The following is a 26,395-nucleotide window of genomic DNA, read 5'->3' as shown; positions in this document are numbered from 1 at the left end:
AAGTACAGTAACGAAGTAAAGCTACTCCGTTACTGTCCACCACTGATATATATATATATATATATATATATATATATATATATATATAAAAAAGGAGCATTAATTTATGTATAAACAAAGAGGTTTAATATATGATAGCTTTAGCCCCGTGACTTTAAGCTTGTAAATATCAGCCATGGCATGTTTTTGTGAATCACATACATGTCTTTGAAAAGTTATGAAATCAGACCAGGAGCATTTTAATCCCTCGTATTAAAAGATTTGCGCCCCATGACTTACACAGAAATTGCTCCCTCTTTAAGGATCCAATCTGTCCTGAAATTCAAGTAACAACTGGCTTTTTAAAAGTTACTGATGTCTTTGGGTTTAATAAATTAATGGAACACAGGACACAGACATTTCATGTATAAAAAGTTTAATATTCCATAAAATACATATAATATTTAAATACGTACATGAAAATAGTACAAGAACATTCATAGAACATTAAACACCTCATAAAGCAGACAGAACAGATCCAAGAACAGATCTGAGGTCATTGTAGTACGAGATACGGTTTAATATGACTTTAAATAAAATCCATAAGGATAAAATGGGTAAAAATCCTTTGATGTAATTGGCACAACATCAGGCAGAATTTTTTATACCACGAGGCACTGACTGTATAGTACTGTTATATAATGCAATTCTCTAGTGAGCGTATGTAACAGTGTGAAGCAAATAGCCACTTATGGTGCTGGACCTTTTCTACTAGGAAATCTTGATTGTTCTATTCATGTGAAGCTGGGTGTCCTGGTTTCAAATACTTGGTTTATGCAACTAGGCCACTTAAAAATGTGATTTATAACTCCACATAACTGCAGTGCAAAGATGCTTTTTTTTCCAAGGACATGATGCTCAATGCAAGAATACCTTTGAATCAATCAGCATTCTGATGTCCTAAGCTGTTGCCTGGAAACAGTGACTTCTTAAACAAAAATGGGCTGATGTAGTGAAACAACTTGCAGTTACGGAAAAAAGCCTAAAAAAAATTGCTGGAATGCAGGTGCTTGGAGAAAACACTCTCATTTTAAGAGCACACAGCAACATCACTAACTCCATTCCTCTTAACCTGTTTGGAACCTATGCTTCAAGTTCAAAGCTTTACAAACTATGGATATGGCTATTATAGACCAACCAGAAACAAGAATCAGTACCTCTGTCTTTTTCTAATGCTAAATTACAACCAGTGCTGATTGTCAAGTTGGTATACAAATATGCAGTAAATAATACAGCATGAATGATCACGTTGAGAGATGAATATCAATTCAATCATCAGTAACAATGTGTGGAGGTTTTGGCCATATGAAAAAGAGCATTGCTTCCTTTTGTGCATTTGGGATAGAAACAGTTTTCCAAAGCAGTTACTTTGATGTTCTGATCCTGGTACTGTTTACCATCATGCATCCACCCACTTTCCACACAGATCATCATCTGACACCTTTAACACAAACAAAAACTGTCTCACTGCTCATCAGTCACGTCAGACTGAGTTGAAAAATCAACTCTGTGATGCATACATGGCTTTAAAACTAGACACCAGTTCAGCTCAGATGAGCAGTTTTGGTATCGTCTAATAGTCCTTAAGCAAACTGAGATGAAATTTAAACCAGCGTGACTGAACCAATCAATTTCCTAAACCAAACAATGATCTCTAGAAATCTAGAAGTTTTTATCACTTTGGTAAAGTCAAATGAGGTGGCGCTTCAGATACAGACTCTGCACCCGAGTTGCAAAAAAATTCCATCAGCTGTAGGTGTGGTTGTTCTTTTTCCTCACATTCAACACTGGAAATTCCCAAGCATCCCAAAATGACTGTTGTCAAAGTTCACGGTGGGATGGGGAACATCAGTGCCAGTTGTCACTTGCAGAACCTCTTCTGGAAATGGCACGGAGAGGACTGCGGGACACCGACCCCCTCTTCTTCCAACGCACTGCAACACAAAATCCAAAACACATACAGTTACAACACTGAAATAGAAAAACAGAGCATTGGAGGAAATGTAAAATAATCAAAGATTCTAGTGGTTGCATTCATCACCACTCATTTACATTAGATTAAATAATTTGCCAAATGCTTTTATCCAAAGTGACTTGTATTCAAGGTCCACATTTTATCAGTTCATGCATTCCCTGGGAATCAACCCAATGACTTTGGCATTGCTAGCACCTTTCTGTTTGAGCTATAGGAATACTGTACTCATCCGTTTCCACTTTGTTGTGTTTCAACTCACCTTTTCCCAAACTAGCTGGCAATGTTGACCCTTTGGGTGCAGTGGGTGTTCCAGGAATCTCTGGCTCTTTAGTGATTCCTTGCCCTTGCGGTAACGTGGCACATCCTCCCTGCCAGTCGTTGAGCGCTCTCTGAAAAGACATTGCTAAGCAGGCAGTCATGTCCTTTGCCCTTTCTGCCCGACTGCACCAGAACACTCTGCATTGTAGCTGCTGACCGGGCTGCCTGCAGATATACAGAAACACATTGGGTCTAGCCGTGTGCGAGGCACAGTATGCGATATCCTGCAAGTAGGTCTTGGTGAGCTGTCTTCCAGTGCTTAGTTCTTTAACTTCTACGTATCGGGGTCGCACTACTAGTGCGTGATCTTTAGAAAGCTTCCCAGGGGCCCCATCCAGGAGTCGATCGATTGCATCCTCCGCCTGCTCTAAATCCAGGGAGAAGATCTTCTTGGTGCCAAGGTAGTGCACCTTGAAGAGGGGATCACCGTGAGACAGGCTCTCTGTGCGGTCGCGGCAGAATCGCTTACGCAGAGCAGCTGGAGAGTTTTTTAGAGTTTGCATCAGATGGAAGGAGGCCAAGGCCATCGTTGTAGAAGACAGAAGCTGGAGTTTTTTCACTTTTGTGGAGTCACAGGGATGCTTCTGCTTATCCAGCAAGCCTCCCAGTGTGGCGCAGCCGAGTACAGCCTTGAGATCTAAAGCAAAGGAGGAAGAGAAAGATGCTGTCATTCTCATGAGGTGAAAATCTCATCACAACATGCTCTTTTCCCCAGTGAGACATTTACTTGTGTGGTCCAAGTGTTAGTGTTCCTAACCATGTTTTTCACTTCATATATATTTAGCTACACACTACCTTAATGTTTAAACAAAATGACCCAGAACATTATGTTCTTAAGTTACAATCCGACTGCAGCTGTCTGTCAGCTCTTCATGGAAAAACGGCTACAAATAAACCCACACCCAAGATCTTAGGATAGGATCCGTTTCGGCCCAGCATTAACGCACACTTGTGCACGGTCTCCTCCTGCATTCAGCACATGAGCTTCAAATATTAAACAGGCCGCATTTGCGTAGCAAGAGTGGAAGAACGTCTGTCGTCTGTGAGTCATCCGAGACACTGCTGAAAAAAGGACAATAACAAACGTGTGTGGGGACATCGAGAAGTACTTTTCCTCTTCAATTCAGCAATGTTTCATTTCAAGTTATATTAAGATTTATCTTATTTATAAGATTTTGTTCATGTTTAAGTTAGATTTTGTTCCAAGTTGGGATGGACTGACTTAAATAAAAATTCTGTCAAAAATGAGCGTGCACACAAGCAAATATTCAGCACGGATCCTTATAAATAAATATTTAACATCAGCTGAAAATCAATATGGTACCAAAATATCATGCATCCTGCAACTGATCAAGAAACTCGTCATATGTCAATCTACATTGACATATGACCATCCCAGAAATTCCTTTCTTAACCTGCTTCTTGCAGTTAAGAACAAGCATTTCTCTTAATTATATACTTAGTGTGTTAAAACATGTTTTTCATCACCCATTTCAAACATGTATTTTAACAAACCTGTGTTAACATGCCCTTGAGGGCCTCATTATGCCAAGTCTAAATGCACAGAGGGGTGCTATAGTTCTGCCTTGATGAAGTTACGTAACACTTGCGGCTGGTTTTTCTTTTGTCTCGTGTTCCCAAAAACAGCTCACTTTTATTCCCTCATAGTGCCAGCCATGTGGCCGATAACATTGTGCTGCATTTTATTTTTTCCGCTCACCCTTTTTTTCTGGCCCATTATTTCCACCTCCCCATACGCTACTGATTTTGGTCTCGACTCAGACCTCCAACCGTTTTAGCTCCAATCACTATTGTGTAGGAGAAACTTTCTACAGGAAACAGCTTTAGACGACATCCCGCCACCTTCAAAATATTTCTTGTCCCAAAGAAAATGGTGTGTAATAGCGTGTGTGTCGAGTGAGAAATGCAAACAAGAAAAAACCTAGACTGATCTGATCTACAGGCACCAAGTAGACACTCAAACAAGCACATCTGTAAGGAAATTACCCTTCTTTTAGAATACCTTTGTGAACATCTGAACAAGAATGCGCTTTGTGAACTATGTCAAAAAAAGCTTCTTTTTTTTTTTTAAAGTTGAATAATCTAAGATTTGTCTAATGTGTTTTGTTGCCTCATTTGCTGTAAAAAGAGATCCTCACGATAAGAACATTCAAATACAGTAGGCATAAAATGTAAAGCAATTCTGATGATTATCTCATATTCGCAGACTAATACTACAGACAAGAAAAAACATTGGTTTAAGTGAAAGTCCATCTTTAACTTTACTCAGAGGTCCTCATATGGTCTTCCACAACTTTGCAAGTGTTAAATTATTACAGACCAGTGCAATTACCTCATAGTGGTTGACTGATACTGCTTTTTTTTTTTTAAGTAACTGATGTCATCTTGGTTTTACTGGGACTCCAGTCATGTAAAATTATTAAGTGTACATTTAAATTATATTAACATGAAATAAACACTTTTTTGTGCATAGTAGCTATTTGTTCAGTTGACTAATGGGCCTAGCAGACATCCATCACTAGTTTACAGTCCATCAAGAAAGTCAAATATACAATGATGAAATATCCCAGCTAAAAAGACATAAGCTGAGACCAGTAGCCACTTTTCAGTGGGTCAGGCTAGAAGACAATCTTAAACTGGTACAACAGAACAAATAAATATTATTTGTATCACTGAAATACTCTCACCTTTCATGCAATCTTCGCTTTTGGTCCGGCACAGGTCAATCATGCGTCCTCCGCAAACAGCAAAACGGAAAGTAAATGTCCAAGCCGTTGTACCTCGTAAAACTTTTTTCACCAAAATCGGAATTGTAGCGGTAGTGGCGCTTCACTATACACTAAGGCGAACGCGCTGTTTCAATGTCGGGAGTGGATATGGTTCGAGACAAAACGCATGTTCTCCTTGGCGTGGGCAGCGCGGCTCTGCTTACCTCACTGTACGCTGCGACAAACCGAATGAGTCAAGTGCGCGCGTCTGTAGAGCTGTATTTGAGCTCCGTGTGCACGCCTCCGAGTCCGCGGGGTGATGTGAGACAACGATGAGGACACGGAGTTAACGAGTGCTGGCAGTGTATGAGGAGGGTGTGGGCAAAGTTCAGCCCTCATGAGAGCGTCAGCTAAGTACCCAAACTAGGATTCACCAGGGACAAAGACAATGTATCTTTGAACACATGGAAGGCGGTAAACGCCACTGGTTGTCAAGCAAGTGAGTATGTAAATGCATGATACAGATAGGATCGAATTATGACGAGCTTGCTGTAGATACAAAGACTGATATGGAAACAAAACACCTGCATTTGTTTGTTACTATATTTAGTCGTTTTTTGCACGCTCAGAATGTCTGGTGTGTGCTTACCTGCACGTACATGCAAGGTGAGTAGGCCTACCTATATAAAATATAAATTAATGTGAAAAAAAATCACAAGTGTGTAGCTTAGTTATTATTTAAAATCAAGTTCAGATTTTGACACTTTATTAAACGAGCTAACACCTGTAGAGGAAATCGGGGAATGTTTAAGTACCATTATGACCTCCACCTTCCTTAAAGAGACAGTAGAATTTGTAAGACTTGTATAACATTATAACTTATATAAAATGTATTATTAACAACAACAACAAAAAATTAATATACATGTTTAAAAAAAAAAACTAGAAGTATTATGGTTGGCCATAAGGTTGTAACTCTTTCTAATGTACTTCTACTGGAAAAAGATTTCTCAAAATGTGATGGTAAAGACAACTGACACAACTGTGAGAGTGACTAACATGGGTTAATTTAGAAAATTAGCATCAATGCATAGCAAACAACCTTCATAGCATTAGTTTGTGGCGTGAGTAATGTAATGGTAAATAATCTGGGTTATTAATGCAAAGTTGCTTGTTGACTCCCATATTGAGGTGATTCATCACTTGGAGAATTTAACAAGGTATCCTATCTATTGCCATTGTGCCAGATCAAATAATTTAAAGGGATAGTTCACCTTCAGTTGCTGGTCTCCATTGTCTTCCATAGTATGATGGGGGGAAAAAAAACACTATGCAAGTCAATGTGTACCAGCAACTGAAGCTGAACTATCCCCTTAACCTCAGAGCTGAAGAGATCAACTGTTTCTGAAATTAGTGAATTCTTCTTTTCCATTACAACCAAAGCCTTCTCACTGCTGCCCCCTCAAACTGCTAGTCACTATTTTGTAAACTGGCTGTAACTGATTTATTGGTTGCTCTCCTGCACTGACAGTTATGTTTCACTCCCTCAATGCCACAGCACACTGTACTTTTATTGTTATGTTGTATGAAATAATTTTTGTGCTGCACACATTATTTCTTTGTATTTCAGTACACAATGGTGAGTATGATATCCACTAGAGTGGTTTTGTGAAAATTGGGAATCTCTTCAACTAAGTGGTGAACCTTGGTTCTTTGAAACTAGGGTCCTCAAAGGCAGAATTTGAGATGTCTTTTTTATATTTTTTGATGATTGAAACATTTGATGCATTTCAATTAGATTGCTTGGTTTTTCAGACAGGGTGAAAGTGAATCGAGTCAATTCATGCCAAGTGTTGAGTACTGAGAAAGGAACACTGTGCCCCTGTGTAATCATCAAAATGGGAGGTTTGGGAGACACACCCACCAAAGTTGCTCTGGTAGCACAGCAGTGCTATTATACAACTGCCAGTGACGCAATCCAACCAAAACCCCCAACCCCCCCAACAAAACACACACACACACAGAACTAAATGCATAATGAGTCCAATATATTCAGTACAAACACACTTTCTTTTTTATGTAAACCCAACATGAAAAACAGTGTGCCAGGTTCATTGCACAGTGCCAAAACAAGAATAACTGAACAATTGTCACAGGTAAAGCATTTGACGTAAACCACTTATTTTTTTTATTTTTTTGTTGCCAGTATGGCAGTAAGCAAGCAAGGTTTAATACCAAATGCTGTATAAAAATAAAAATAAATCTAGCCATTTCTGGATGTGTGATCTTTTTGGTGATAATTCTGTTCTTAATCTAATGTCCATTAAGGTTTGTTGTTTTTAAGGGCGGGGGTTGCTATTTGTGGAGCCTGAGAACTTCATGGAAGCAAAGCATAAAAAGTGTTTTCTGCATGCTTTTTTAAACTCAACATCTTAGTAATCAGAGTAACCACCCACTTCTCTCTGAAAGCCTCCATATCTCATCTCACAGGCCTGAACCAAAACTTTCCAACAAAAACAAGAAAATCTCAAAAATTACATCTCTAAATAGGAGACATTTTAATTGACCAAAATGTGATTGACGTAACTGTTTGTATTTTTTCATCTCTCTAGTAAGTAAGTAGCCATTTAAGCAGATTTTTGATCCAAAGCGCCACATATTATCAGAACGATTCCCTTGGAGCAACCTGACCGATGTTGCCTGAGGGTGCGAAGACATTTCAGCTTGCTATGCATGAGTTTAAGTTGTTTAACTTGCTTTACATGACCGTCTGTGTGAAACTGTGAACATCTATTAACATGCACAAATACATTCTTCTAATGCTATGTAATGATGCTTAATCATAATGAGGTCAATAACAAGTAATTACAATAACAAATATGATTCAAATGTACAGTGAGAGATGTATATTATTTCCCACAAGTAGTTTCCAATTTAGAGAAACTCCAAATTCTACATTTTAAAAAGATAAAACATAATTGTTGTCTGTTTAATGAACTTTCCTAAATCCCTTTACTTCTTCAAAGGGTAAAATAGTACGAGAAGACTGAGAGCCATTATGGAAGTACAGAAGAGTTGCTGTAACACAAATATATTTCTCTTTTAATTTGGAACAATAAGACATTTATTAGTGCTGGACTTTGTCTGCTGTAGCAGATTCAGAGACAGCTGCGTGCTGGAATATTTGTGTGACCTCTGACAAAGCACTGCTGCTAAATTTAGTAACGGGTGAGCAAGCCATCAACAGCATTATTTGATTACTTGTGAAAATTTACACAGCATGTCCCGTGTCATGTTTGGAGTTCACATACTTACAGTAACCTGCAGGCATGGATTTTTATCATTAACGCAACATCAATCTAATTGTCTAATATAGGCCTAATGCTTAATTAGATGAGCTTCTATTAACCCTATTGAAGTATGATGTAGTATTCTTCTAATGTTTTAGAATAGACATAAACAGTCTGTTTATAACCAAACAAGGCAAATACCATGCTAGATTTACCTGAGCAACACTTAACGTGCAGTAACATGTGCAGAAACTATTTTCTAGGCATAAGCTTCCTGTTTATCTTTTTAAGATATATGATTGTATATGTTGTGTTTATAGTTTCGAAGTTAATGCATTTTACTTATTTTTTACCCATGCTTTGAAAAAAAGAATGTCACAAGTTAAATTAATTTCAAGAATTTCCTGCCGATGAATGATTTGTTAAATTTTTTAAAATGTAACCTACAACTGGTACCTCAATTACACGTTTCTAATAATGCCCCTTTTTTTTTATGTCAGCACCAATTAATTTGGATCATTTTTAGTCAGTCTGCTAAAATGTGGTCACTCCATCAAAAGAAACTACTTAAATTACCATGTGAAACAATCAGGCAAATAATGGGCCTCAAGTTTTTTCTTTTTTTATATAAGAAGATCTTGTACATACATAGCTAGCAAATCTAAAACACTACAGCACTCACATTATCTAAAATAAATCCTTCAATGTTCTTCCTTGTTGGCATGAGTAGGTGTGGGCACACTCTATGTCCATGAGTGCCTCTACTCACGTTTGTCTGGATGTGTAAATAACACATGAACTAAATGTACTTGTTTGTTTTGGCTGCAAACACACCCTGAAGAACAGCTATTTCAGTTCATTTCTGGAGGTCAGTGTAGTGTGGTCAAGAGCCGTCCATGATAGAATAAGGTTTTACCTATATACTGCTTTTAATAGGAGATGTAGTTTAGGTGGGGAAAACAAAATTTTTGAATGGCTCACTCACTGGCTGAAACAGTTCATGTTTAACAAAATATTAATTATTGTGCCGAAAAGCCACAGCTTGGACAGATCGAATGTCACATGACTAATCCTAACTGTGTCTGGATGCTGACGGGCAATGTTTGCTCAGTCTGTCTCCTCGCTCACTCGCATACATTGTGATGACAAACAGTTGTTCCTCTCCTAATATGGGAAAGAGGGACGTTAGCCTTGTTCACCGAATAAGAGATTGTTTCTTGTTCTTTTTTCTTTTCCTTTCCTCACTCTTGAATTCTCTTGCGGCTCAGTTGCATCAGCTAGATTATGAGCTCATTTCCTTTTTTATCTGATCTATATATAAATATATGAATAGCCATTGATTATTAGATAGAAGATGATTCATTTGACTTATTTGACAAAAAAATAAGTGATTCAACTGTATTAGTGATTTTGCATAAATGTTCTCTAGGCAAATCAGAGCAGACTGTGCTAAACTTCTAAATGCTTTCATTTAAGAATGTTGCTTTTCGATTTTGACTATGATCACAATATCTTCAGCTTTTTTTTAAAGGTATATCTACATTATAAACTTTATTCAGTTGCCTGAAGTTTCGTCATGTCCAATTTAAATGGATGAAAGCACCCCAAAAAAGATACTATAGTAGCAGAAAAAGAATGTCATCGTGTCATAGACTAAACAGGAAGACTGTTTCCTGCCCTGCACAAGATCAAGAGAGGATTGCATTATATAGGCTATCAGTGGAACTTCAGCTGATGTTATTTTGGGTGTAGTCTGTTGTTTTGTGTGCACTGTTTACATTTTAATTTAGTGTACTTTACACTGTTTAACACTGACTGTTAAAAACATCTAGATCCATATTTTTTTCACTAATGTTTGGATCAGTTAAATTCTGCATTAAAGTTTCTTGCATCCCACGTGCAGAGTGACTGTGCCTCTGTTCTTCCATCTGTTCTTTATGAGGTGTGTATAAAGAGGTCTTAGGCTACTAGCTGTGACGTCAGGGGCGCTATTTTTCCATGAATGCATGAGTTTTCTAAGTGCTGTAGTTAGAAGTGCTAATGTCAGTTATATAATGGTTCTTGGCACTATCATGGTACTAATGAGTCTATACTGGAGCACCATGTAGCGTAAAGAAAAAACTCCATTATCTCCTTTCATGTTGCCACATTCGACATTTTCATAAAACTGTTGATCACTCGCAGGTTGTCTTTTGCGTCAGTGATGTCCTTGACATTTCAGGCACAAATACAGCAGTTTAGTTTGTGGCTCTAAAACCCAGAAGAGAATTAACATTTTCCAGTCATGGGTTCGATCCCAACTGTCTGAAATGTCAGTTTTGGATTTCAGATTAAATAAAAGGTCTATGGTTAACAATACTTGAAGAGAGATTTCCCTTTTTTTTTTTTTTTTATTATGCCTACATAATACATTTTGAAGCTGCTGTTTTTTCCACATTTGACTACTACTTTATTTTTACACTCAAGTTTTCACACTAGTTCCGAAATAAGTTCAACAACTCCGACAAGGATTGTGAGTTGATGAAATCAGACAATTGTAGTTCTTGCAAAACAAACAGCCACAAACTTGTGGTTTTAAAAAATATGATGCCAATGTTTACAATTGAGTTATAATAGTGTTATAATAATAAAATGCACTAAATCCATAGACTGAAAATGCCGAGGTAATGTACAGTATGTGACGTCACCAGTAGATTTCTGAAGGGCATTGAAAAAAGGGCGAAATTAACTATATAAACCAAAATAATTGTTTGAACCAGGCTCTAAACATGTTTTTTTTCTGGGATTGACTCCCTTTTGCAGCCAGCCTCTAGCAGCCAGTTAACAAATTAGTTTAAGTCTTGCATAGACTGAAGGCTGAAGGTCTGGAATGTACAGGTGCTGGTCATATAATTAGAATATCATCAAAAAGTTGATTATTTCACTAATTCCATTCAAAAAGTGAAACTTGTATATTATATTCATTCATTACACACAGACCGGATATATTTCAAATGTTTATTTCTTTTAATTTTGATGATTATAACTGACAACTAAGGAAAATCCTAAATTCAGTTTCTCAGAAAATTAGAATATTACTTAAGACCAATACAAAGAAAGGATTTTTAGAAATCTTGGCCAACTGAAAAGTATGAACATGTACAACACACAAGTTGGGGCTCCTTTTGCCTGAATTACTGCAGCAATGCAGCGTGGCATGGAGTCGATCAGTCTGTGGCACTGCTCAGGTGTTATGAGAGCCCAGGTTGCTCTGATAGTGCCCTTCAGCTCTTCTGCATTCTTGGGTCTGACATATCGCATCTTCCTCCAGATTTCCAAAGGAAATGCAAAATTTACTTTCTTCAGAGAACATAACTTTGGACCACTCAGCAGCAGTCCAGTCCTTTTTGTCTTCAGATGCTTCTGACGCTGTCTGTTGTTTAAGAGTGGCTTGATACAGGGAATGCAACAGCTGAAACCCATGTCTTGCATATGTCTGTGAGTAGTGGTTCTTGAAGCACTGACTCCAGCTGCAGTCCACTCTTTGTGAATCTCCCCCACATTTTTGAATGGGTTTCTTTTCACAATCCTGTCCAGGGTGTGGTTATCCCTATTTCTTGTACACTTTTTTTTTTCTACCACATCTTTTCCTTCCCTTTTCACAATATTCTTATTTTCTGAGATACTGAATTTGGGATTTTCCTTAGTTGTCAGATATAATCATCAAAATTAAAAGAAATAAAAATTATAAATATATCAGTCTGTGTGTAATGAATGAATATAATATACAAGTTTCACTTTTTGAATGGAATTAGTGAAATAAATCCTAATTATATGACCAGCACCTGTATGTCAGACTTCATTGGCCCACCCATGAGGCCGTTTGACCAACATGTTACACAACCAGTCACATTTTGTTTTCGTTCAGCGTCACGTTTCAGGGCGTGGAAATGTTGCATTTTTACAGCACTGTGCATTATAACCAATTGCACAAGATTCTGTTGAGTTTGTGAATGCAGTGGCCAATCAGTGGTGTTCCAATGAGTCATCGCTAAAATGCTGGTGCTTCCTTCACTCGCTTGCTGATTGAATACCTCTTTCTCGCAAAGTGTGTGTACGAATCTATAAATAAGATATCGATTTCAGAGTGTTAACAGTTTCAGTGATTTTAATGGTATTGTTTTAGATTTATTGAACTTTATATGGTCATTTTAAATGTTCTTTGCTCTCTTTCCCTACAATGAAAGATTAGTAGCCTAATTTATAAACGTTTTTATATCACATTAACTTTCAATGTTAAATTTATATTTAATATAAAGTCAGTCGTATTAAAAATATGTTATGGCATGACACCCATATCTGTTAACAGACAGGTTGTGCATAGTTAATAGATTACATTATAAGGCTACTTTGACAATCGCATATATCTAAAAATAATCTATGAAGGTGAGAATCAAGATATTTCATGATATAGTTCATGCGTCTGTTTCAATGAAAAAAAAAAATTATAATAATAATTTGCCTATATGCTGTTTGTGGCTGATGTGTGTCACATGACAATTTTGTCTGAAGATGTTGCTATCGTATGGTCTTTCAAGATTTTCTCGCCCTCACCTGTCCATTAAGCCTACTCAAGGATATCGAACGCAATTTGATGTTTCCGTCTGAAACCCACACGCGCTCGTCCCGTCGAATAAATGGACAGAAGTTTCACTGCATGCGGCTAGACCTTTTACGTGCGTCATCACAGGATCATGCGTAGCTGATGGGAAACGGCTGCATTTTCCTACTCGCATGCGTTAGTCAGCCTCTCAGACAACGGTTCAGTCAGCAGCGCCCGTTACTTCAGCACTAGACCTGTTTTGATTGGCGCGAGGCCAGTTTCTGAGAGCGAAATCTGAATATAACTGTTGAAATAAAAGCATCCCCGCCCTGTCCGTCTAACTATTGCCTGAGCCCATGAATCTATATTTATTATTTAGCAACATACAAACTTTGAAAATACAGTGCACATCCCTGAGTTAAACAGCGCCTTTGTGGTGGAATGTGTGGCTCTGATTAATGTAGGCCTTACGTTTAATGAGCTTATGTCACACTGACAAGGGAAAGTGATCATATTATGAGCTGGGCTACATATGCAGACTGAATTTAAATAATGAAAAAAAAGGATACATTTTTATAACTGCGTTATTCTAGATAAACACTTTTGGATATAGACCTAGGCTAAATATGTTTATAGCATTACATAAACACTCTTGGAGTCTTGTTTAGCCACATAGTAGCTATTATTTATTTATTATGGGAATAAGTTTAACCTGAGAATAAAAGGCCTTCGAGTTTAAAGTAATTACATTTGAAAGAAACAGCACTTTTTTACCACCCAGAAATTTCTGTCATCGGAACATAGGAACATTCCAACCGGATATTGGAACATTCTTCATACAGCTGATGGTAGCCATTAACTTCTATAGTATTTTTTTCTTCTTCTCCATACTATGGAAGTCAATGGTTACCGTCAACTGTATGAAGAATGTTCCAATATCGGGTTGGAATGTTCCTATGTTCCTTTTTCTTCAAAACATCTTTTGTGCTTTGCTCAGGAAGAAAGAAACTTGGTTTGGAACAACTTGAGGCTGAGTAAACGATGACAGATTTGTGAACCATCCTTTTAAGTTAATGTAGACTTCAAGATCTTCAGTCTGTTGTCTTAATAAACCTCGGCTTGGAATACTTGTAGGCTACTAGATGAAAACATGTTTTGTTTGTTCGAGGTTATTCAGCTTTAATATAAAAAATGAAACAAGTTAAAGATTCCCCCTTGGTAGAAAGTTTTAGATATATTTCTTAGAGATTTCTACCGAGTGGGGAATGCCACTGGCACAAATTAATATTAAACACCACAATGAACATAATGTTACTAGCAATAATGAAAGTAACTGTTAAAACAGCTCTCATGATTCAACCGTTGATTATAGCCCACTGTATGTTTCTGTGGAATAATCAGTCAAACGATAACGTGCATATATGAAGATACATTTAAGCGTCTAACATTAAACACATTTCAACCCAGTGTTTTAAAATCAAATCAAAGGTTTACAAAGGTTTCTTTACAATAACTGTATAAATGGCCAATAGTGATGACTGTGTTATCACATCAGAACCTGCAGATGGCGCTGTTTTAGCACTTTCTATAAGCGCCGCGTGAGAGCCAGAGCCACATGAACTCATCACTTCCGTATGTCCATTTCATAGTCCACGTCGACAAACACTCTTGATTATTTCTTTTATTTTATTTTACTTTTCTTTGTTTTGATCCGTTTGTTATTAGCCTATTGAACACAGGATGGGATTCATAATCCGGGCCGCCACGCTCGAGGACTGCAAGGACATCTCGCGCATGATACTGGTGAGTCGACGTGCCCTCGTGTCATATGCGTGCGTACATTCATGACGATTTTAGAATCTTATGAAAAATTGAAACATAGATCTGTTGCGTCACAGACAGCATCCGCGGTCTTTCATTATATTCCAAACACAGCTGTTGTTTTAACGTGTAACACACGCAATTGCATCAGTGTTGTTGATGACAGAGTTACAGTAAGCCATATTCATTTGGCACACTGTAATCTGACTCTTTCATGGAGTCTAGTGGAGGGTATTTGGGATGCTCGGAAACGTGCAGCAGCCTTCACCTGTCAGCCGCGACTGTTGCGGCAGACCATTGTCACGTCATTAATTAAATGGACGTAATTACTAAAACCTTGTTAGTTGTGGTGTGTGCCAGAAAAGGGAAGAAGAAAAAAACACCTTGCTGATGTCAGAATAGTAAAAAGAAACAGCTTTAGACAATATAATTGAATTCAAAATATACTTAAAATGATGGTAATTTAAATCTAGTAATAAAATATAGTATTTGCTATAGTGCCTGCCTCAATTGCATCCATGCCTCCTGCTATGCAACAAACACATTTAAGCAATTTCTTCAATATTTTAAAGGACTTTAAAATGCTTTTCTAGGAAAGGTTATCTCAAGCAAAAATGTGCATCTTCCACATGGTGCAGTATGAGTTCAAGATTAAATTACCGCCTTGATGAGAAAAAGAAGATAAGAAAAAACACTGTATAGGCTTATTAGTCATTCTTTTATCTTTAATCTATATTTTTGTCATCATGTATGCATCATGTGCTTGCAAAGTGAAGAAAACTGGCTTGTCGCCAAGGCAAAATTGAGCAATAGAGTTAAACTATTTCTGTTGTCAAATCCTTCACACCAGGAACTGGCAGAGTATGAGAAGGTTTCTGACCAGGTCAAGATTACACAAAGAGGTAGGCCTGATTGTTACAGTTTACAATCATTTGCTTGGAATTAATAAAACTGTGGATAGCTTCAGTAAGAATTTGAAGTTGATGCTAATCCTACTTCTCTACTGTAGATCTGGAGCAGGATGGATTCTCTAAAAACCCTTTTTTCCATGGAATCATTGCTGAAGTGCCAGAGGACCTTAAATCCAAAGAGGGTGAGAAAAAAGAAATAGGCATCTTGGATCATCTTGGATTAACAATCCTATTAAAACCACAATCTTCTGTGATGTCCTGCACTAGGATATATATTTGTTATCTAATCATGGACACATGAAAGTCTACAAACCCTCAGCTCATCCAAGATGTAGATGAGTGTGTTTCTTAACCAAAACAGATTTGAAGAAATGTAGCATTACTTAGTTTGCATACTCACCAATGGATCCTCTGCAGTGAATGGGTGCCGTTTGAATTAGAATTTAAACAATTCATAAAAACATTACAACAAACCACAAGTAATCAACATGTCTCCAATACGTAATTTAATGTCTTACAAAATGAAAAGCTGCATATTTTTAAGAAATGAATCAATCATTAAGCCGTTTTAACAAAAGTGTTGCTTCCAGCTGAATACAAGTCCGTGATGCTTCTTCCAGTGAAAAAGTCCATCCCTATATTTATTTAGAACAGTTTTTGCTTTTAAACAGTGCTTGTTTTCTGCATATTTCTCTCCTGATTCAGATTAGATGTTTTTTTTTCTCTGGAGAAAGCAATATTAGGAATAGAGGACATTAACTAATGGACTGGAGTCGTGTGGATTACTTGTGAATTATTGTAATGTTTTTATCAGCTGTTTGGACTCTCTTTCTGACGGCACCCATTCACTGCTTTGGTGAGCAAATGAAATCTGTTTCAATGAAGAAACAAACTCATCTACATCTTGGATAGGCTGAGGGTAAAATGTAATTTTTTGTTGAACTATTCTTTTAAATGTCTGGCCAGATGTGCTAATATTGCGGTAACTGCATGCTTTACAACTTGATATTGTTTTTTCAGAGTATGTTTGAGTTTTGTGTTTACCTTGGTGTTAACATTAGTGGTATTTTAACATTTTATTTTAGCCATTAAGCTGACAGAGATGATTCATGTATGTATATCTCTTTACAGGTCATACCAAGGTTGGTTACGCTCTGTACTTCTACACATACAGTTCATGGAAAGGTCGGGCGGTGTACATGGAGGATCTGTATGTGATGCCAGAGTTCAGAGGTAAGGAAACCACACTTAGTGCTTTTGTTTATTTGAATTGAAAATAAATTGTAAGCCCTTTGACTGATTAATGGAGTATTTCCAGGGAAAGGCATTGGCAAGGCTCTGATGTCCAAAGTGTCCCAGGTGAGGGGTGTTTATTTAAACTAGTTAATGGCAGTGTATGGCACACACTCACAATACATTAGCAAGGAATCTGTTGTTAACAAATTGTGATTTAGATTATTGTTGATTGTGTATAATTTTACATGTTTGTGATTACGATCACCCTCAGCTTGGTCTGGCTGCTGGTTGCACCCAGCTGAATTTCACTGTACTGGACTGGAACAAATCATCTCTTGACTTCTACCTAAAGCAGGGCTGCTGGGATGTGACCTCTGACCTCGGCTATCACTGCATGCGCTGTGAAGGCGTTGCCCTTGAACACTTGGCCCAGGGGGACCTTTAAATTTTGAAGCACATAGATTTCCCTGTCAAACCCTGAACCAGAGCCACAAGTAACAAGTTGTTTGATAAACACAGGAAGACAGTAAACTGACAGTTAAATGGAAAAACTGAACAAGTAACCATGCTCAATACATTTTCTAAAAGAAACGCAACCTTATGAGACGATATTGGTGTGCAATATTAATGATAACAACAGACAGAAAATGTTGCTTAGTTATGTTGTCTCAGAAAGTACATTTGATTCATTCTACGTAATTAAATTGTGAAGTCTGACCTAACCAAAGATTCATAAGTGCACTGTGAATCGCATATATTTTGGGCATATTATGACATAATCATTTTCCTACTAGTGGAAAGAGTGGAAGTGAAATTGTTACAGTTAGTGCTGAACCATCATTTGTATTTAGAATTTAGAACAGTTCTGTTTAAAAAGCCATTTTATTTTTTGTTACGTGTCATTTTATTTTTACATTTGAAAATCTGTTTGAACATCTACTTGGTCTCACTCACAAATCAGTTTTATCTGAAATTATGCACAAGTAATGTTCTTAAAACTATGTTGTAATGTATAAAGAACTGACTGGTACACAAGAGACTTCCTCGATTCTGGAAGATGAAGATGTGTCTGAGCCACATACTTTCCTCGACTAACTTTTGGTAACTGTTACCAGCCATAAGAGAGAATAAGCTCACTGCGAAAAATGCACTACAGATGTTTATAAGCTAAATCCTATATACTATTGGTGAGTGAAACCATGATTGGATTTAGCTTTTCTAAATTGTTTACTTTGCCTTGTACATGATATTTTGGGCATTTTGCATTGTGGATTATTTGTGTACAATTTTTAGCAACCAGATATTTTATCTGAATTGCCAAAAGGTCATTGACAAAAAAGTCTTGTGCTGTTACTGAATACATAATAATTGTGAACAACATACATCCCATAAGTACCTCATTTGGTAAAAAAAAAAATGTAGTAGCACTTAAGAGAAGCTCTGTGTAGCCTCATTGTGAAGATGATGGCAACGTTATATTGTTACAAGCTGCTGTATCCAATGTACTGTACAGTCTGTTCTATTGGCCATTGATTAAAGCACATTTGCCCATGGTTTTGCTACATGTGTTTTTATTTGACATAAAGCTTTTATAACAGTGTAATTTAGTTAAGTTTTGAACAAAGTAATCATAAAATAAACATAGTAAATGCCACTTCTGAATCAATGACCATAAGATAAGTCGTAGCTGGAAGCAGGATTCACATTTGGCCTCAGATCTACATTTCTAAGCTACTGAAACGCCAACATGTTGCAGTGTTCAGCACACCTTAGTCAACAGCGACACCAAGTGGTCACCCGCAGAAGCGATTCACGGGAAACCATAATTAGGACTTTTTCCAGCGCACTACACTGAGGCTTTCACGTAGTGCTTCAGTGACAGAAACAACCGAGACAAGTGTGACGTGCGTATGCTACGTTTCGTAGCAAATTAACTCAAGTAAAAAAAATAAAAAAAAACTGTGAATCAAACCCAAGCTCATTTTCTGACTCATAGTAATCAAACTAACTGCCAGGAAAGCAGCCTGTTGTTTGGGACTTTTGGAAGGGAACAACAGGGAGAGCAGATCTAGACACATCTTCAAAATATTGACATTTATGTTAGGAAACAATTAAGCAATGATTCAACTGAGCTGTTTGTCATTAGGGGTATCATAGAAGAGACACACAAACAAAAATTTTTTTTTCAAGATTTACAAAAATATATATTTAGGATTAAAAGACAAAAGCAAACAATGTACATGTAATTCGAAGATGATACAGGTATATATTTTAATATTCCCTGCTAGAGAAATAACACGCATAAAGTTTATAGTATATATATATTTGTTTATCTTAGAATGCATTGTGTTGACAATTTATTAAGCCCTCTTCACTCCATTAATCCATGGTCACACTTTGTAAAACTTTAGGGAACTCAGCCAGCCCTCTAAAAACAGACAAGCGGACAAGCGCACTTGTTGATTTGAGGCAGGACTGAGCTAAATAGTATTTCGCTGCAGAATAAGAATACTTGGCACCGCACGAGGGGGTGGGGTGGGGGGTGAAGGAAATCTGTTTTCCACTGCTGTGCACTGTGCAGGACTCACTTCCCTGCAGTGCATACTTGAGCACATGGACGCAGAAGTGCTTTGAAATGACACCTCTTGTGGACTAGACCGAGATCTATTTGTCAAAGAGAACACGAGGAACTCATGCCACAGAATCAGGTCTCTGGAAGATGCGAGTAAAATCCAAAACCCACAGTGTTGCTGTGCTACTGTCAGCTCTCTGCACAGGAATGAGAGGAATATTGCTGTTCCAACTGGGCCAGTTTATGCAATAAACACAGACAGTTCTCCATATACCAAAGCATTGCCAGCGGCGACTGATTTGTTGGGTCAATCTCGCAACGATTGCAACCAGGTTTGCGTTGACCGCGCTGCAACAGCTGCATTTGCGCTCTGGAGAAGCTCTCGCGCATGGGACCTACCAGAGAGGCTCAGAGATGTTCTCGTGGAATATGGACAGAATGATCGATGTGGAAGCTCCAGAACGGTAAACCACCCGTGTGCGCAACAATGCAGTTAATTCTTCAGAGGAGACGGATCCGCTCACTGCGCTTGGTCTGGTCGCTCATGGCCGTGCTCGCGCTGTCCCTGGCTGTGTGCAGTGCCATATTTACAGTGTGGACAATGCGACAGACGCGGGACCTGTCGAGGTCTTTCCAAACTCTGCAGGAGCGCTTAGAGCAGGTAAACGCGATGGCCCATTTGTTCTGGTTTTTGTCTTTCAAGCGCACGTTAGACGCATGCATGCATTCACAAGCGCATTTGTCAAAGCGCTTCTCGTTAATCATGCAGTGCTTTTGCAATTATGCCGTTTTCTTTCTTTTAATCATAAGGTTATTGAGGTCATGTGCATAAAAGCCATTTGCAAGCCTTTTTTGGGGGAGGTATATCATGAAGAATGTAATCATATAATTTCGAGGCACTTGATTATACAAACATACAGCTGCTGCACCGCTGGGGGTCTGCGGGACGCTTTTTTATGATCCTTCCAGACTTTGCGCGCGGGGTGCTGAGTTATGGCCTATTTAGTTTCTAAAGTCGCTGCCAAGTGTGATGCTTCTGTTGCCAGTTTTGCTCCTTGTTTAGGGCAGTTTACTGGAAATCTTAGACTACTTGGCACGAGGGCGTTTCGAAGCCAATTGACCTTGCCTTTTAAAGAATCGGGTCTCGTGGAAGCATTTGTGTAATACGGTTAAATGATTTGCAACTCGTAAGCTACCATTTCGCGTCTTAGCTTGCCCTCAGATACAAATGGGTAACTTTATCATGAGTATGTTGTTGTTATTATAACTAAGTGCGCTCGAACGCCCGTTCTTCCGCCAGGGTGGACGGAACGCAGTACTAATGTGTTCTGAATCTGAGAGAGTTCCTGCGCAACTATCCAAGCGCCCTACACTGTTCCTGAATACGAATCATACCGTGACCAGTGTGCGATTCCAGAATGAACGAGTCTTACGAGCCTGTTCTTTCTAGGGAATCAAACCTTTCAGAGTGACCCGTGTAGAACGATTCCCGAACAAATGACTCTTATGATCCGGTTCTTTTTAAGGAATCAACTATACAGGAATCAATTATACAGCGTCACTACCGGACTTTAGTGAGACGGCTCTCTTTAGTGATTCGAAAACTCTTGAGAATCGGTCTTAGCATTTGTTTACTTATTACAGAATTACAAACGTGTTACTGAATTAAAATACAGACAATTATTTGGTAATATACAGTTATGGTCTGGCAACAGCGGCATTTACGTGATATTCTGCCATCAATATCTCACAAGAGTTCACCCATATTTCACCCACACAAATACACACACAAAACAACAACAACAATATGGTACTAACTCTGCATATGACTTTAACTTTTTTTTTGGCACAGTACAGTTTTTGTGTGCCATTTTGAGTGTAGGTCCAAATGCACTTTGCTTGGAGCAGACTGAAAGTCCAGATGGACAGGTACTTACTTCATTTATAGACACAACCGCGGTTTCTGTTGCCAGACATTTGTTAAACTGCTGACAAAGCATTCACATGCCTGTCACATTGTTTGTCAGCTTTTTCTTTCCACTTAAAGTTTCCCTTTAACAGACAAGCATTTGCAGAATGTATTGGATTAAGGGAGTGGGGTGGGGTGAGGTTGGGGGGGGGGTGCAACCTACAAGGTGTCATTACCGGATTTCATTTAGGGGAAGTGGTTGACCTGTTTGCCAGTCTTCTGGTGACTGTATGTGTGTGCGCTCCGGAACGCCTCCAGCTTGGGTTTTATTATTTCAAAAGCTATGACTACTGCACAGGTTAGCCACAAAACGGCAGTTAATAGAAGCCAGCAGTGTTTCTCCCCAGTGACCTGCTCGTACTTGACACACATATTTAGGTTCCATTCCTGGCCCAGTCAAACTCTGGTTGAGTCTGTCTCCCAGATCTGTCTGCAAAAGCTGTTAAGCACAATGAAAAATGTTATTCTTTCTTCTCTCACTCTTGCAGGTGAATATGCAGCGCAAGGCCATCTTCCAGCTCATCCTGGAAAAACGCGACCTGCTGGAGAGTCAGAGGTTCCGCAGAGATGGTACTGAAGGACATCATATGTCATAATGTCTGGCATGAAGCCAGTTATTGAAATCCATTTAAAGCACTTGACTAGTAAACGCTGAACAAATGATCTGCGGTTGTGACAGATTCAGACGCAGACTATCCATTATAACAATCACAGATTACTCTTTCAAGGAAATTGAATAAAACCATAGAGATTACAAAAATGCAGGGGATGTATAAAACACTATTAAATGCATAGCCATAAAACTGACACATGACAGCAGCTGTCAGAAAGCCTTGGATCACCTGCAGCCTTTGCAGCTGCAGAAAGATGTTCTTTGGTCGTTGCACACAATATTTACAGAGGCCAAACTATTTTGGACACCAAGGCACCTTGGGTAAACCATTGGGCATGTGTTTCCAAAAGCTGCAACAGGAAACAGTAGGCAGCAGGCTGAATGACAGCAGAAATTACAGGTTTGAGCTCAATGGACACGCACAAGGCAAAAACCAATTGGTATGAGGACTGCAAGGGCACAGCGGTTTTAGCAGCATTCTAAAACAAGTGACCCCTTCCACTGAAATAGCTTTAATTAGCAATAGACTTACTTTAGTTCTGCCTTGAATTTTTGAACTACGACCAAAAAGATCAACAAAATAAACATTAGTGTAGAAACAGATGGACCTTCAGAAGTCTAATAAGCAGCCGCAAGTCTTCAGCTGACACCTGACGGCTGTCTGATTTCAGGGCCAAAATGCTTATCCACAATCATTCCTCAAAATATGTTGTTTTCCTAGCCCAGAATAGTGCCCCTTAGGGACAGTCACGGCTTCAAGTTAAAACAGTCAGCCAGGAATAACAGTCGTTTTAACCATTTCTGTGAAGTAAGTTCCTTTTGAAGTCTGAGACTTAGGTGATCAGTCAATGCACATTTTGACAGACTAGCGGGGGTTCAGGCAGCTCCCCTGAGGTGAGGGGCAAAGGAAAAAAAAAAACATTTCTCAAGGTGGTTTGTTTGAATTACTGCATTTAGTTGAACAGCAGCCATAGCTGTTAATCTGTATAATTTCATAGGAAGATTATTTTCTGCATGAGAAAGGTTAAGAAAGAGCCGACGACTCATTTTTCTTGCAATGCCTTATTTTTTAGTATTTTTTTCAAAGTTTTGCCTCTTTGTTGACTGGAACCAGCTGGTGCGGTGAAAGCAAAAAAAATAAAAAATACCATGCATAGTGCTGTTACTGAAAACAAAGGCTAGGAGAAGTGTAGAGCAGAGCTGAAAGGAAATATTTCCCCATCTGCTTTGACAATCAGGACTTCGGCTGGTGTATAAATGATTCTAGATTAATCCATGATGTTTGCATCTGCACAGCTGTTTAATGCTGGAAGTTGCAGGAGCTCCACGTGGATGACTCTTATCTGCATCCCACCGAGTTGTGTCTCTTTTTCCAAAACATGCCTTTCTTTTGTCTTTATCTTGCAAGCGGGAGGGAGGAAAGGAAACGGACGAAAAGTGGCCTCTCATTTTGAGAGTAAGTGAACAGTATTGCGAATCATTTTATTTGAACAATGAAAAATCCAACTGCTGTTTTTCCACCCGGACTAATATATATCTCATTTTTAACAGTAACCCGCGATTCCTTCCAAGAGGGTGAGTTATTTGGGAGAATATATATGTGGAATGTTCTCTAACAGGACGTGTCGTATGGAATATTCTCTAATGATGTGTGTGTCCTAGTGGGCAGTGAGGGCGTCATTAAAGGATGGACTGAGGAGCAGCTGAATATGAGCAAAGCAGTGGATTATAATCCAGCGACTGGGACCTTCAAAGTGGAGCGCAGCGGCGTCTACTTCCTGTACTGTCAAGTGAGTTAAACAAGTTTTCTGCATACTTTCCAGGTGCATTGCCATATACATATGTATATCAAAATTGCAGTGCCCTTTTGGTCATAATAAACATAATACTTAATAATTGAGACCGCAAACGGGATGCAGAATTGCCATTTGAATTATAAGGTAGTAGAATTCAAATGAATTGAAATTCCAAGAAATTCAATTTAACTATTTAATAAACAAAAATTACTATTTTCTCTATTTCATATTTGAAAGTTTATATCTATTTTGTACAGAGGATGAAGATAAATAGACCTGGGGTTATGAAACCCTTCCCTGGATAAACCATGGAAAAATGGTGACAGAAAACATGTAACTTGGAGCAACGAAGAGACTGTTAATATTGTTTCCTTTATAGTTCAAAATATCCTTTCAGGAAAAACTTGATAGTATAGTCTGCAGTATATGAGGATGAGCAGTGCTAGACCCTTCATGTGATTAGATGAATATGCTGCATTCATCCAATCAATGCCACCGACACTGCAAATATGCAAATAAGAACATTAACCAAGGGTTTAGTACAGAATACCCAGGATTAACTATTAACCCCAGGTAAAGTATGAGCAGTGTGAAACGTGAAACAAGATTCCATTTACCCGTTAACAATTTTAAGTGTGAAAAGCCCTATTCTGTAGTTTCTGTTAAATCAAATCAAAAGTCATAACATTTATTCTGCTCCCCATTGAAAGCCTTTTGCTATGTCTCCTGCTCTGAATTGGTGTCTCATCATAACATTCCCATTTCTGCATTTCCACCACCAGGTACACTTCAACGAGAACCAGAGTCAGTACGTGAAGCTCGAGGTGTCTGTTCCTAAAGGCCCTTTGCTCCAGTGCATCGAAGGGTACGGAACCACACCAGCGTCTGGCTCCCACAAGTTTCACTTCCTAAAGCCTTGCCAGGTCTCTGGCCTCCTACGCCTTAACAAGGGCGCCGAGCTGAAGGCGGTCACCGGAGCTTCCTTCAGTCTGCAGATGTCAGGCAAACACTACTTTGGCCTCTTCAAAGTTAACTAGCGGCACGGACAGTTTTCCAGACACCTCAGCTGTATGAACAAAATAGATTTATAGTTTTCCACAGATCACTGGCCTGAAAGCACCTAACCTAAACCTGTCTCTTTAAACCTGGCGTTGCCTTAAAAGAGGAAATTTAGACTGTAATGGTCACGGATGACCTCTTTATGAACTCAAGTGCCCTTCCATGACGATGTCATCTGGATGTTAATGTCTGCACAACTTGCCTTGCTGGACCAATTTATGGAGAATCATTTGGTACTCTGTCGGTTTGGCCTCAAATGCCTTATTAAACGCAAACCAGCACAATTTCTACTATATAAATATAGCATTTAATTACAGCATACCAGAGACACTGCTCCAGCAGCGTGGTTGGCTTATATACTGGCATAACCAGTTTGACCAGAAGGACGATGAATTTTCAGCAGCATTGCAGGCCACTACAAGCATGAGAGGTTTCACCACTGGTTACTTGGCTGGACCAAAACAGAGTTGCCCTAGTTCCTCAACTGCCTTACCACTGGATGGGTTTTAGAGCAGAAAAATGAAGGTTTTGGTTGGTCGTTATGAAAACTCAGTGACTAAATATGCATCAGATAATACAGGAAACATTACTTTTGTTGTTGCCTGACGTGTCAGTTTCCAAACACACTGTCACTGTGACATATGAAACATATATGAATATTTATCGATGAAAAGGCAGTGACTTATTAAAGCAGATGATGTATCTTGTGTACTGTACTGTGTTACTGAAAGTGGACTGTGTACATATGGCATGAAGGTTGATGGCATGGATGGCACACCTTCTTCTTAAAAAGTCACAGTATGCCTTTTATTTTTATCTAACGTGCAATTTCATGTTTTTTTTGAAAGGTTAAGTAACAGAATTTTACACCATAGTAATTTCATTTAATCTCACTAGTTAGAAATGTATGAAACCACTGGTGACTCCAATCTGTCAATGTCTACCTGACCTAGAGCTCCTGAAGCCTTTCGCAAATCTTGTCAATACTGTCAATTAAATCTGAAATGGAAATTACAACCGTGCACTTTGCCCCAAATGGGTTTCCCAATAACACAGGCGGCTTCCTCTTTGTATTTCCTGAACCCTCATGTGGACCCCTGCAAACCTTCTCATTTCCACTTGCTTCTGGACTCTCACTTCCTGTATCTGAATCTGCAGCAAATAGTTGAAAAAACTTTGAGGAAAAACATGTGCTTATTCCCCCCTGATCTCTAGCCCCATTCCTTCCCCTCTGTCTACTCAGTTTTTTCTTCTTCATCTGTTTGGGTTCACTCCTCGCATAAAATCCACATTTGGCCAGCAGCACCGTTTCTGCTTTTAAAACATCCAAGATAAACCTGACAGGGTCTAGATGAAGTACAGTCAGATTCTGAGTAAACGTGTGAATCTGAGGTGACAGAGAGCGTACACACACACACACACACACACACACACACACACACACACACACACAGAGTGTTTCTTTGTTTGATGGGCATATTTTTT

The 26,395-nt window shown here is 38.6% G+C and overlaps 3 protein-coding genes across 4 annotated transcripts; 2 read left to right on the top strand and 1 right to left on the bottom strand.

The window, feature by feature from the left end:
• Window positions 1-398: 398 nt before the first annotated feature.
• Window positions 399-5,385, bottom strand: LOC113052197 (uncharacterized). Its single transcript, XM_026216575.1, has 3 exons — window positions 5,041-5,385; window positions 2,274-2,969; window positions 399-1,973 (listed from the first exon to the last, which is right to left on the bottom strand). Exons 1-3 carry the CDS (start codon window positions 5,081-5,083, stop codon window positions 1,888-1,890), a joined length of 825 nt encoding a protein of 274 aa, XP_026072360.1. The 5' UTR covers window positions 5,084-5,385; the 3' UTR covers window positions 399-1,887.
• Window positions 5,386-5,484: 99 nt separating this feature from the next.
• On the top strand, window positions 5,485-18,461 carry LOC113052198 (diamine acetyltransferase 2-like). Of its 2 annotated transcripts, none has more exons than XM_026216577.1 (7): window positions 5,485-5,560; window positions 14,659-14,736; window positions 15,605-15,656; window positions 15,764-15,847; window positions 16,797-16,898; window positions 16,984-17,024; window positions 17,173-18,461. In XM_026216577.1, the coding sequence occupies exons 2-7, from the start codon at window positions 14,674-14,676 to the stop codon at window positions 17,344-17,346; spliced, it is 516 nt and encodes a 171-aa protein (XP_026072362.1). In that variant the 5' UTR covers window positions 5,485-5,560; window positions 14,659-14,673; the 3' UTR covers window positions 17,347-18,461. The 2 variants fall into 2 exon arrangements, with proteins under 2 accessions (XP_026072362.1, XP_026072361.1); XM_026216576.1 differs by lacking the exon at window positions 5,485-5,560 and adding an exon at window positions 14,549-14,565.
• A 905-nt stretch (window positions 18,462-19,366) lies between these two features.
• Window positions 19,367-25,932, top strand: LOC113052195 (tumor necrosis factor ligand superfamily member 12-like). Its single transcript, XM_026216573.1, has 6 exons — window positions 19,367-20,134; window positions 21,931-22,012; window positions 23,464-23,511; window positions 23,607-23,630; window positions 23,718-23,845; window positions 24,634-25,932. The coding sequence occupies exons 1-6, from the start codon at window positions 19,919-19,921 to the stop codon at window positions 24,886-24,888; spliced, it is 753 nt and encodes a 250-aa protein (XP_026072358.1). The 5' UTR covers window positions 19,367-19,918; the 3' UTR covers window positions 24,889-25,932.
• Window positions 25,933-26,395: the final 463 nt, after the last annotated feature.

The sequence above is a fragment of the Carassius auratus genome, chromosome 32 (assembly GCF_003368295.1).
Source record: "Carassius auratus strain Wakin chromosome 32, ASM336829v1, whole genome shotgun sequence".
Classification (NCBI taxonomy): Eukaryota; Metazoa; Chordata; class Actinopteri; order Cypriniformes; family Cyprinidae; genus Carassius; species Carassius auratus.
The sequence above is the reverse complement of the archived record's forward strand: the minus strand, read 5'-3'. Positions and strand labels throughout refer to the sequence as shown.

Bases quoted from the DNA above. Each gene is read 5' to 3' on its own strand.
- LOC113052197 (XM_026216575.1), bottom strand. From the start codon at position 5,083: ATGATTGACCTGTGCCGGACCAAAAGCGAAGATTGCATGAAAG. The intron at 2,970-5,040 runs GTGAGAGTATTT...CCTTTGCTTTAG, and splicing joins AAGCGAAGATTGCATGAAAG to ATCTCAAGGCTGTACTCGGC. The intron at 1,974-2,273 runs GTGAGTTGAAAC...TTTGTGTTGCAG, and splicing joins GCCAGCTAGTTTGGGAAAAG to TGCGTTGGAAGAAGAGGGGG.
- LOC113052198 (XM_026216577.1), top strand. From the start codon at position 14,674: ATGGGATTCATAATCCGGGCCGCCACGCTCGAGGACTGCAAGGACATC. The intron at 14,737-15,604 runs GTGAGTCGACGT...CCTTCACACCAG, and splicing joins ACATCTCGCGCATGATACTG to GAACTGGCAGAGTATGAGAA. The intron at 17,025-17,172 runs GTGAGGGGTGTT...GATCACCCTCAG, and splicing joins TGATGTCCAAAGTGTCCCAG to CTTGGTCTGGCTGCTGGTTG.
- LOC113052195 (XM_026216573.1), top strand. From the start codon at position 19,919: ATGTGGAAGCTCCAGAACGGTAAACCACCCGTGTGCGCAACAATGCAG. The intron at 20,135-21,930 runs GTAAACGCGATG...TCACTCTTGCAG, and splicing joins TGCAGGAGCGCTTAGAGCAG to GTGAATATGCAGCGCAAGGC. The intron at 23,631-23,717 runs GTGAGTTATTTG...TGTGTGTCCTAG, and splicing joins CCGCGATTCCTTCCAAGAGG to TGGGCAGTGAGGGCGTCATT.